The 12,819-nt window shown below is 31.1% G+C and overlaps 1 protein-coding gene across 8 annotated transcripts in view; it reads left to right on the forward strand.

The window, feature by feature from the left end:
- Positions 1-12,819, forward strand: part of SNX13 (sorting nexin 13) — a 164,156-nt gene that overhangs the window by 114,888 nt on the left and 36,449 nt on the right. For 7 of the 8 annotated variants that reach the window (XR_003118624.1, XM_025379999.1, XM_025379996.1 and 4 more), the window contains 3 exons: positions 4,692-4,796; positions 5,313-5,445; positions 9,781-9,818. Coding sequence is in view for 6 of the 8 variants with exons in the window: in XM_025379999.1 (XP_025235784.1) it covers positions 4,692-4,796; positions 5,313-5,445; positions 9,781-9,818 (276 nt within the window). In the remaining 2 variants the exon portion in view is untranslated. The remainder of the gene's footprint in view (positions 1-4,691; positions 4,797-5,312; positions 5,446-9,780; positions 9,819-12,819) is intronic. The other variant, XR_003118625.1, reaches the window with a different exon arrangement.

Raw genomic sequence — 12,819 nt, forward strand, 5'->3', positions numbered from 1 at the left:
TACTAAATGACAGAATCAAGATTCAAGGTCACATATTAGATTCACCACAGGCTAAAAGTAAAAGTATAGAAAAAGATAAACCATGCAAAAATAAACAAGAGAGTACATATATATTTTTTAAAAATGTATATATGTTTAAATGTATGTATTAAACATATATACATTTAATAACAGCCCCCCAATGAATGAAACAAAAATTTGCAGAATTGAAGGGTAAGAGAGACAATTCAACAGTTATAGTTGGAGACTTCAATACCCCACTTGCGATAATTGATAAAACAATTAGAAAAACATCAAGGATATACAAGACTTCAGGAACATTATAACTCACTCAATCCTATAGAAGAATATATATACTATACTATAATTCTGTAGAATGTAATACATCTGTAGTGTCTATAGAGTATATTTTATGTGATTATATAGCTTATTATAGAATGTATAGAATACATATATAGGATAGAATTGCTTTAGAACTTATAGAATACATGTATTATTCTAATAATGTAATATTCTAATAATATAATTCTAATATAATATTGTAATTTATGTATATATTATATGTAATATATGTAATATGTAATATATGTAATACTGTAATACATATAATATATGTATATTATTCTATAGACTGTTTCCTCTAATGACAGCAAAATACACATTATTTTCCAGAACACATGAAACATTCTCCCAGATAAATCATTTGCAAGGCCATAAAAGTCATCTCCATTTAAAAGTATTGGAATAATTCTTTGATCAGAATGGAATCAAATTAGAAATCAACAAAAGGAAATTTGGGGAAACTACAAATAATCGAAAATTAAACAACATATTTCTAAATAGCCTCTGAGTCAACAAAAAGTGACAAGGAAACTAGAAAATATTTTTAATTGAGAATGAAAATGCATTGTATCAGAATTCATGAGATGCAGCTACTTAGTGATTAGAAGAATATTTGTAGCTCTAAAAATGTGTAGGATAAAAGATCTACAATCAACAATCTTAAGTTTTTACCTTAAAAATCTAGAAATGAAAAACCCAAGCCAAACAGAAGAAGGAAAACAAAGATTATTATGAGAATCGTGAATAGAAAACAGAAAAACCATAGTGAAAATCTAAAACCAAAAGTTGGTTCTCTGAAAATATCAACAATATTGACAAACCTTTAGCTAGACTGGCCATGAAAAAATGGGAGGAGACACAGATAACCAAATTCATAAATGAAAGAGGAGACATGAATCCTGACCCTACAGAAATTAAAAGGAGTAAGCAAATACTATGATCAATTTTATGACAACAAATTAAACAACTTAAAGTGGACAAATTTTTAGACACAGATTGCCACACTAACTCAAGAAATAGAAAAGAAGATAATTTGCTTAATTAGGTCTAATTTTTGCTGGCTATAGAAAAAATGCTAAAATCTTGGTCTGTGGTAAAATCGTATTTTTTTAAGTATAGGACAAAAAAATGTTTTTCTCTAATTTGAAATACTTTTTAAATGAAAATGGAGAAAAGGATTACAGTAAACAGAAATTTATATACTGTTTCTCTAAAATTGGTAGGTGATCTTTGACGAGGCCAAAAGCAGCCTAGAGAAGAGTTGACAGACTGACCTGAGTTGTTTGATGGTACATGTAGGTTGTGGTAAAAACTCATATAGTTAACAGAATGACTCCTGTTTTTGAAATAAGACTACTTGAATATTTAAAAAAAAAATGTGTCACCAGAAAAGCCAACTTAAACAGGATTTTCTAAATTTCTTTACTAAAACTAATTTATCTGGAATTGAACTTCAGTTTCAAAAGTTTGTCTATTTAAAAACCATTTTTCCTCATAAAGGGATTTAACTTATGATAACATCATTATGCTTCAAAGTATTAAAAAATGAGCATTGTAGGCATGGATAGCCTGTGTGATGAATTTATAGATGGAAAAGACCTGATTGACAAACAATTGATATACCTACCAAACAAGCCATGTATATGGTTTTTAGACTTTTTTTTGAGCACCAAAATCAAATTTCTATGCATTTAAAAACCTATTTTTAATAAATAAAATCCCAATTATTACATGCCCAAATTATTTTGTTGAAAGGATATTTAGGCTAGGCGCAGTGGCTCACACCTGAAATCCCAGTACTTTGGGAGCCCAAGGTGGGAGGATTGCTTGAGGCCAAGAGTTCGAGAGCAGCATGGACAACATAGCAATACCTTGTATCTACAAAAAGAAAAAGAGAAAAAATTAGCTGGAGTTGGTGGCACAAGGCTGTATTCTTAGCTACTTGGGAGGCTGAGCCAGGAAGATGGCTTGATCCCAGGATATCAAGGCTGCAGTGAGCCATGATCACACGATTGTGTTCCAGCCTGGGTAACAGAGCGATATTCTGTCTCTAAAAAAATTTTTTAAAGAAAGGTTATTTAACTTGATCCTTCACTTTGGATTGACACAAGAAATAAGTGTGAGGTGGGCTTGAAAAGAGCAGATCTAAAAATCAAGGTGAATTTTTATGTTTGACTATATTCAGTGGTAACACTGCATAAAAAGATGTCCTAAAGGCTTCAGGCAGTTCAGAAGAGTATTATTAGAGAAGGAAACAGAAAAAGCAAAAATATCCTACTGCATCATGGACTCGATAGAAAAGTCATTATTTATTTTTGTTAAATATAGATAATACCTGTTTTGCACATACATTCTGCTTTTATGTACCTTTGCCTTTTAAAAAGTCTTTCTATATTTTAAGAATACAAAACAATATAACCTATAACATTTAAGTATCCAATAGATTTTATAAAAGGTTTAATGGTACATCAGAGGTCACAAACATTGTAAATTACATATTATTGTATTTGTCTCACACAGATTATTTGCCACTGTTAGCTAGTCCCATTGGTTTGTTTAAATAATCACATTTCTGTAATAGAAAAGTAAAGAATACACATTAAGAGATAATTTTGGGAAAGCATTCACTTTTATATTTTCACGTTAAAGTAATAACACGCGTACAAATATTTCTTTTTTGTTGTTGTTTTGTTGTTTTGTTTTGTTTTTTGAGACAGAGTCTCACTCTGTCGTAAAGTTTGGAGTGCACAATCTCACTGCACCCTCTGCATCCCAGGTTCAGGCAATTCTCTTGCCTCAGCCTCCCGAGCAGGTGGGATTGCAGGCATGCACCCACACCAAGCTAATTTTTGTATTTTTTTAGAGAGGCAGGGTTTTTGCTATGTGGGCCAGGCTGTTCTCAAACTTCTGGCCTCGAGTGATCCGCCTGCCTTGGCCTCCTGAAGTGTTGGGATTACAAGCATGAGCCACCATGCCTGGCCATGTAAATATTATTTTTGTGTTACTTTTTTTGGAAGAGGGGATCCTGACTGGTTGTGTTTCATGTTGGTACACTAAAAGTGTTGGTCATCCTATACCAAAGATGTGGCTTAATCCATTCTGTGTACTTGAGATATATAGGAAAAAGTAAAGTTTAAATAATTGTAAAATATTATTTTTCAAATTCACCCTTTTTATTTCCTAGAAAGTGAGTTTAGTGAGCTTAGAGGGCAGATGAAAGGGCAAAACCAAGTAACATCATATTCCTCTCTAATATTTGTTACATACTCGAAGCTGTTTAGTTCTCCTGTTTTTATTTCGGGGCAACTCTGCTACCCCCCAAAACACAAAACAAATAAGCATCCCACTCAGAAAAACAACAACCACACAACCTGCTTAGGTTTACTAACAAAAGTGTCGAATTGACAATGGGGCATTAGAAGTTGTATAGCCCTTTTCCTACATATTTATACCCTGATGTTTACTTTTTTTTCTCCTTTCTTGATTTATCCAACCTGTTCCTTATTTTATTGGATAAATTAGAGAAGTTATGTAAATAATATTTTTTGTTAGTTTCTCTAAAAGTTGTCTCTAGGGCTGATTTACTCTCCAGACTTTTCAGAACTAAAAATGCAAAAGTTGATGTGCTGAAGCTGTTGACATGTCTAGCTTTTCAGCATTTTTTCTTTTAATAAAGTAATTTTTGAAGTTGAAATGTCAAATTTTGTATTTCCTTGTGTTATCTGTGTTACTATATGCTTTGAAGTGGAAGTTCTTAAAACGAATTAATTTTAAGGATTTCTTTCCCCATATCACACTGGAACTTTGCTGCAGCATTGGTTATAAAACTGAATTTAGGATAACAGTAGTCTCTTTAAAGGACATTCAAAAGGATTCTCTAGTGTCAGATAATAAATGAAATCACTTATTTGTTGATCAGTCATATTAATACACATCTAGTACTACTGAATACTAAACACTAACTCCTAATGACAGTGTTTCCTATGTGCCAGACACTATGGTATATATCTTATATAGATCTCTTTTAATCCTTACAATAATCTTAAATAACCTTGTATAGTATTATCTCCATTTTACAGATGGGGTAAATGAAGCTTAGTGAGAGATAACTTGTTAGGCAAAAGTCGAGATTTAAATCCGTGTTTGTTTACAAGTCTGCTATGTAGTACATGAGGAAGAGAAGGATTTAGTCCTGTTTCATCCTTCTTAAATGTCAAGGCGTCATTTACAAACCAGTGATTCTTACCTGCCAGTTATTTTCAATATTATATTCCATTATTATCATACTATCAAGTATCATCTTGTATTAAGAAATTACAGAGATCATTACTATTATTTTTCTCTGTTAGGCATCTCCAAGAGTTACTGTTGATGACTATTTAGTAGCAAAATTAGCAGATACTTTGAATCATGAAGATCCAACCCCTGAAATCTTTGATGACATTCAAAGGAAGGTATTATTATGTACAGCATTTATCATTTTATGTTTTTTGAGAAAAAATACTTTTATGTAATGTAATTAGTTTTTAAAAACTTTTAAAAAGTAGAGTGGTATTAAAAAGATAAGCTATGGCAATTATACTTCTCAATTCCAGAAATGTAAACCAGTATTTTTGTTTATTTCGTTTATTTTCTGAGGAAAATCCTTAAGTTGGGTTGTTTTATTTGAATTTGATTGTAGAGCTAGATATTAACATGAGCCTTGAACCTTTACATGTACTTATTTCTCAGAAAACACTTCCCAGAACATGCTGTCTGTGACTTGTGTTGCAGTAGGATTTTTTTCAATATAATTTAGTTACTGGAGGGATCAGAGGAAATCATTTGTTGTGAAAAAGTCTTATTGCTGACAGCGTGTAACTATGATACATTATGACAAGACCTCGGTGTGTCTTTTGGTGAAATTTTATTTCGTAAAAATCACCACATACCTGTATTAATTGTTGACTATCTTGATTTATTTCACCAAGGTATATGAACTGATGCTACGAGATGAAAGATTTTATCCTTCCTTCAGACAGAATGCACTTTATGTGCGCATGTTAGCTGAGCTTGACATGTTAAAAGATCCTAGTTTCAGAGGATCCGATGATGGGGATGGAGGTAAGGTGGCACCCATTTTACACATATATGCATATATATTTGTATATATTCGGCTTACCAAAAGAGCTTTTATATAAGTTAAAAATGTTATTGGAATCCAAATATAAACTGTAATATATTTAAAAATCTACAAATGAATGACAGAGTTTAGTGACTGTACTAAATTAAAATATTGAAAATTTAATAATGGTTTAGAATATAACTATAGAAACCTTGAATTCTTAAAGAAGAATGTTTTCTTCAGGTGAGTCACTAAAATATTTGTATGGCAGTTTCCCTTTTGCGAGTAAGTAATAATATTCATGATTAACAATAGAATTATTGAGAAGATTTAATATGCAATAAGTAATGACTCAGTATATCATAAACTATAAAGCATTATAAAAAAAACTACAGTTTTAAATATCTTTAATTGTGTATTTTTCCAAATTCTACACAATGTGAGAGACTTTTGAGCTAGAAAAAGCTGTAAGAGTCGTTTATTCCAACCTTCAATTTTTTCAAATGAGGATAATGAGACCTATTAACATGTTATAGTGAAAAACATGTTTTAGGAGTCAGAATGTTTAGATTTTACTCCCATTCTACCACTTACTACCTATGTGTTGTCCAAGTACTTAAATTCTTCAAGCCTCATTTTTCTGAGTTGGTAAATCTGGAACAATATCCTCATAATATCTTAAATTAGTCATTGTTAGATTTAAATGGAATTATGCATTTGAAAATGATTTATAAAGTAAAACACAAGTATCGATTTTTATTAGTAAATAGTGAGTTATATAAGAATAGTGGGAGGGATAGTCTTTAGAACACAAGTTTCCAAATTCTTAGGCCCAGTGATCATTAACTTGTGCTTCAATTCAGAATTATTTATTAAGCTCTAATTAAATATCTGACGTTTGATGATCTTTCTGGTATGTTCTACCAAGTAAATGAATGAGGTCAATAAAAAGTAAACGGGAAAGATTAAGTATTTTAAGAAAGTGCTTCAGTTATGACCATTTACTAATGAACAGGTTTTATGGACAGGCACACTTGGGAATGGAGATAAAATAGCGAGGTCGTGAGCACTGCTTAAAAAAATATCTCTATTATGGAAGTCTCTCAGTCTCCCTTCTCCTCCACCTCTTATCCGTCTGTCTACACTAGTGAGATTTTGTTTTTTAAATAATCTAAGAAATCTAGTTACCGAAGTTTACATTTGAAATTTAGTAACTTTTGTTTGGATGGTTTATCTGATGCCTTGGGTTTTTAAATTAATACTCTTTCAAGTTTACTTTTGTGTACAATTGGAATAATCTATTAACTGATTTTGATTGCATAAGTATGGAAAATTTTAAAAAAAGAATAGAGTTCTTCTCTGTGAGTTGAATAGTAAAATTTTATGTACCTCTAGTTTGTTGTATATATCTGTACTTACTGTCTCTGTTGAAAAATGTTCTTTTATAGAGATACTATATGAAATTTGCAATAGCAACCCTGTGTCAACTAACCATCCTAAAATGACTATCATAAAAGTTTTTGTTGTTCATACTAATTTTATCTATTTTAGAAATTTCTTAGTATTTGTGAAGTAGATTTTCTATGTGACTCAGAAAGAGAGAAGACAAAGTCATAACCAACTAATTGTATGGGCTTCTAAGTAACGTGTAATTTAAACTGGTGATAGTAGCAATATATTCTGTGGAAGTAATTTTTGATCCTATAATTTAAGAACTCTTTCCAGTCTTTTAAATGGACTTTTAGCTTCCATTGATAGCTTTCCAGCCAGTCTGTCTTCTTCAGTACAGCTATTGGAAGCAAACTATAAGCAATCTCAAACTTCCTAAAATCATATACTGTACTTTTTTGAAACATGAAGTACATTAAATTTTTTTTTTTTTTGGGAACTGGTTTTGATCTGAAGTAAATTTGCTTCTCATATATCAGTCATTGAGTAACTTCTTACATTTGAATCATTGATTGTAGTTTGAGATTATATACTTATATATCTTACTGTCTAAGACATTGCGTCTAATATTTTGTTTCCTAATTGATGAGTTTTATACTGTGAAATTATCCCTTTTTTGAAACCATTTGAAGAAAGTATGTGGACTGATGGGTATAATATGAAACATTACTATTTAAAATAACTGTCAGGTTTTTTTTTTTTTTTGAGACGGAGTCTCGCTCATCGCCCAGGCTTGGGTGCAGTGGCGCGATCTAGGCTCACTGCAAGCTCCGCCTTCTGGGTTCACACCATTCTCCTGCCTCAGCCTCCCGAGTAGCTGGGACTACAGGCGCCTGCCACCACGCCTGGCTAATTTTTTGTATTTTTAAATAGAGATGGGGTTTCACTGTGTTAGCCAGGATGGTCTCAATCTCCTAACCTCATGATCTGCCTGCCTCGGCCTCCCAAAGTGCTGGGATTACAGGCGAGCCACCACGCTGGGCCAATAACTGTCAGCTTTGTTGTCTTTGTCAGTGTTTAGGTTTTAGGCCACTGGTTTACCTTTTTCAAATAGTAATGCTTCTGATATACTTCTTTTTATATGATTATTTAATCAAAAAAAGGCCTTTCCACATTTTTTTGTTATAAATTAGTTTTCTGGCTTTTAAAATTAAGCTGCTCAGCACTACATGCATTTTTTAGACATTCTGAAATTTTGACTACCTTTTAGACATTCTGAAATAATTATCTAATCTAGGGATTAATGTGCAGCTGATTTTTTTAAAAGTAGTCTACATTTGAGCCTAAAATTAATGGACCAAGTCATATCATATGGTATAGTACTGTATCCTCTGGTGGTTTTTCTTTGCTTGAGTAGAAATTTCATTCCTATTTAACTAAACTTAATAGTAGGTAGAGAATTAGCTGGTTGGCTTGCTTGTGCTTACTATCTCTCCTCTCTCTTTGTCTCCTCATTTCATCCATTGCCCTTTCTGTTTATTCATGATTACTTTCTTTAGTTATTAAATTATTTTAAAAATAGATATTTTCTCCTTTATTACAACAGAGTTTCATAGTCTTTTAAAACTATATGAATATGTTTTCCTTTTTAAATTTTAATCTCAACATTGTTTTTCTCACCATGTTGAACAGTGCTTTCTTTTGTTTTCTAATATTTGTAGGTAGTCATCCAATTCTTGATTAAATGTCGACCAAGATTGATTTTATACTGTATTTCTGGATCTTCTTATTGTTGATCAAGAAAGTAAACTATGCCCTATTTTGATCCCAAATTCTCCTTTAACTTGACTTGTCTTTGGTGGGAAGATTTAAGAGGTGGGCAGACTACAGAAGAGGTAGGAGGCATATAATTGAATAAGGAGGATAGAGAACTATTTTACTCATTTTAAGTATCACCAAGGGATAATCCTAGGTGAAATTCCCATTTTTTTAATGACCCAAAGGGCTGAAGAACCAAGAAATGTTCTTGAGCATTTAGAGTAAATTTGGAAGGCAGTATCAGCTACCTCCTTGTAGAAATTATAGTCTTGCTTTTTTGAAGACCCATTTAGAGAACCAAATTCATAAATAACCTCTTAAGTGCTAGAAACCATATATTAAACTGTGTATGAATATTGCTTTACCATAGATTTGTTTATGTGTTTAATAAAGAAACACCTTGATTGGTAACTTGATTTTCTTAGATTTATAATAAAACCCTAAGGGAAAAGATTATTGCTTGATATTAATGTTTACTAGTAATCTAAAATTGACTTACTCTCTAACATTAATTTTTCCCAGTTGCTTTTTAATTCAATGGAATTGCATAAGCAGTTTTAAGTGTCTTTTTGTCTATTAGTTATATATTGATTTAAAAATCTGGACTTCCAGTATTTTCAAGAAAATCTACCACCAAGAATAAGAGGACTTAATAGACCTATTAAAAATAAGTCTGTTTCTCCCTCACACTACAGACTGATTTTATTTGTAATCTTTCTTAATCCAGTGAGACAGAAGTTACAGAATAGTGCTGATGTTTCCTAATGGGCCTCATTCTGCAGTGTTTTCCTCATGCTTATATTGTATTAGGCAACTTATTTGATACTGTGAGAATAAAAACATTTAATAATTACTCTCCTGAACACTAATGCTTTTTTGATTTTTGGCCAGCTATCAGGTACATACCATATTGTCACTTAAATGCCTGGCTTAGAAAACCGTAGAACTTCAAGGGATCAAGTTTTTGGGAGTATTCCACAATTTTATTTTTTTATTTTTTATTTTATTTTTTTACTATTATGTTATATCTTGGCTTATGTGACTTTCATTCTTGGTGTTTGAACCTTAGATAAAGCAACCGTTTTAAAGTTTTTTGCTGTATACTAAGTTGAATTTCCCCCCTGCAGAATCTTTTAATGGGTCTCCTACAGGAAGCATAAATTTGGTAAGTACTATTATGGGTACTTTATTAAAGTGACTTGAAAATAATGTAAAAGGCTGAGCCTTAACATATGTAAATAAATGATATATAAAGAAGGCCCCAAATCATAATTTAGTGTTGTAAAAAGTTATTATGCTTTTAAAGAAATGCTAAGTTCACATATAAGGCATATATGAATTAGAACTTAAAAATTATATTTTATCTTTATTTAAAAAATTGGTTTAGGTTAAACCTGCATAATTGCTTTTGTGCATTTTGTAAAAAATTGATTTCATTATTTTTAATTCCAATATTTAGCATGTTTAAATTATGATTACTAAATTGCTATGATAGGCAGTAAGTTTGTGACACATAAATGTTTATATTGGAATCAGTTTTTTCCTCCTCTTGTATTTAGAAAGAAATATAAAACTGGTGAGGATAACCAAAACCAAATAGATATTTCTTACAGTCTACACCAAAACAAATTCAGGTCGTTGTAAACAAAAAAAAATTTTTTGTTAAGTTTAGACAGTTTTACAGCAACTACATCCTTAATGATTAGAAGTTAGAATGACATGTTTTTAGAATCTCAACTGTCATTGGCATTTTATATATTCAAGGTACAGTGTAAAATAATGAACATTTTAGTTCTCTTATATATCCAACCTTGCCATTGAATAACTTATTTCCTAAGATGCTGTTAGGAGGAAATATTAGTGTTCTATGAAGGTTTCAGTCCAGTTTGGCTGGGTTGGGGAGGGGAAAAACAGGTAAGGTATTGTTTGTTTTGTTTTTCCTCCTACCTGCATTACTTTTTCTTTTAGACCTTTCGTAATAGCTAAATGTTTTAGAGGTTAGTTGTCTTATGTTTACTTCTAAAATAACCTTATTGAGTAAATGTTCTGTTACTGTATTATAACCTTTAGTAAAACACTAAAGCAGATCTGTTGTGGAATTGTCAGATACTTTGTAACTTTTGAAATATTTCCTAAATCATTTGGCATTATTACCATTTACTTGTTGTAGTTCAGAGCTTTAAACAAAAAGGAATTGCTCCTAGAACTTGAAGGAAGTGTTAAAAATAATGTTCATTATATAGAAAAGTTTCCAAATGTGATGAAACCCTTCCTTGGTTTGAAAGTTTTTAGTATTCACATTTGTAGTGCTTGTGTAAATATTTAAACACTACTAAAATTTTTTTTTTCTTTATTCCATGTCTGGAATAAATGCTTTTCCAAATAAGATAAGTCTCCTTTGTCACATGGTAGTATAAACCAGAATAGTCTCTGGATAAAAAGAAGGTCATTCTTGAAGTCAGTGACTTGGAGTATTTTATTATTCCCATAAATCTATTTGATTCGTACTGTTAAGTATTTGGACCATGTAGACAAATTTTAGTGAATATCTGCGTTTTAAAAATAGCTTAAGATTATAAACTAGATCACGATAGTTTATTCCAGTATACTAAACAAAGGAGATATTTAATGTGTTTGGTATTGTACTCATTTTGCCATTGGTAGCTTGGTAGGTAAGTTACAAGCATTTAGTGCCATTTTCGTTGTGTTTGATGACTATCATCGTAAATTTGAATTTTCAATTTTTGTCTTAGTGTTAAAAAACACTTTCTTACAAGGAGTTTAAGAATCATAACTTAAGGAGTACTCTGCAAATTGTGCTTATTTCAATATAGCATTAATGTACTTGTTTTGAAATCACAATTCTCTTTTGCTACATTTCTAAATCAAGTGTAGTTTTGTCAATATTACTTTACCAATTGTAACTTTGTAGTCCATTTGATATTTACATGCATTATAACTGTAACTAATATTTTTCCAAAGTTTTCATCATATGTAATGAAAACAATATTTACTAATTGCATATTTTAAAAGAGATAAAAAGACATTTCTCCACAAAGCCTTTTTAACAACTTTTGGATTGCATAGTATGAGATGCTAACATGTTTAAAGAGATAAGTATATTTACCTTTTTAAATGTTTACAAGGGAAGGTTACCATTATTAATAATGCTTTTTTAAAAAAAATAGATTATTTTATGTTACCTGTGCTGGCTTATAATTAGAAGAAGTTATAGTAGAAAATATAAATTTGGTGGAATATTCCATTTCCTCTGAGTCTTCTATCTTTCACATAAAAATATTGAAGTAAAGGTTGTGCTATTTCTATCAAAATGATTTCTTGAGCACATAAAAATAAATGCATCCTTTTTTTTTTTTTTTCCAAAGCATTTTCATTCATAGTGTGTCCTGACAGTGATGTAGAGTAGGTATTAGCCCCATTTTACCATTGGGAAAACTGAAATCCGAGAAAGTAGTTGATATGGTTAAAGTCTCTTAAGGTATTGATAGTAGAGCATGGACTAGATCTAATTTAATTTGATGTCTTTGCCATTTGAGTTGACCAGGGAAGTCTTGTGGATTATCGGCATAGAATTATCACATTTTACTTCTCTTAACAATCAGTTTTTAGTAGATACATTTTTGGCCTTCTTCTTAGAATGCTGTTGCCTTAATTTAAGTGACTGTGTCATATGGATGGTTGCATTTAAGTCATTTAGATGACTGTTTTAGTAATAATAATAATATTACATTAGGACTCAAAAGCTCATTCACATCCTATTATTTTTAAAGAGTGAAATATATCTGAATTTTATGAATATGTGAAATGTGTGAATAATGTAAATACATGAAATATGTCTAGATTATATATGTTAGGTGCCCTCAAGACCACTTCCAGGCTCAGTGATTTGCTAAGAAAACTCACAGGACACACCATAGTCTCACTTATGGCTAGAATTTCTTACCGTGAAAGGTTATAAAGCAAAATCAGCAAGACAACACGTGTGAAATGTTGCCATCAGGAAAACTCATTGGAGACTAAATGTACAGGTTTTTTATTGGAGGCAGATTACATAGCACATACCAAAATTCTAGACTCCTAGAAGGAAAGCAGGTGTTCAGCATAAACATTTCTTATATAGATAGTTTAGGTATGGTAAACCACTC

This window comes from Theropithecus gelada, chromosome 3, assembly GCF_003255815.1.
Source record: "Theropithecus gelada isolate Dixy chromosome 3, Tgel_1.0, whole genome shotgun sequence".
Taxonomy (NCBI): Eukaryota; Metazoa; Chordata; class Mammalia; order Primates; family Cercopithecidae; genus Theropithecus; species Theropithecus gelada.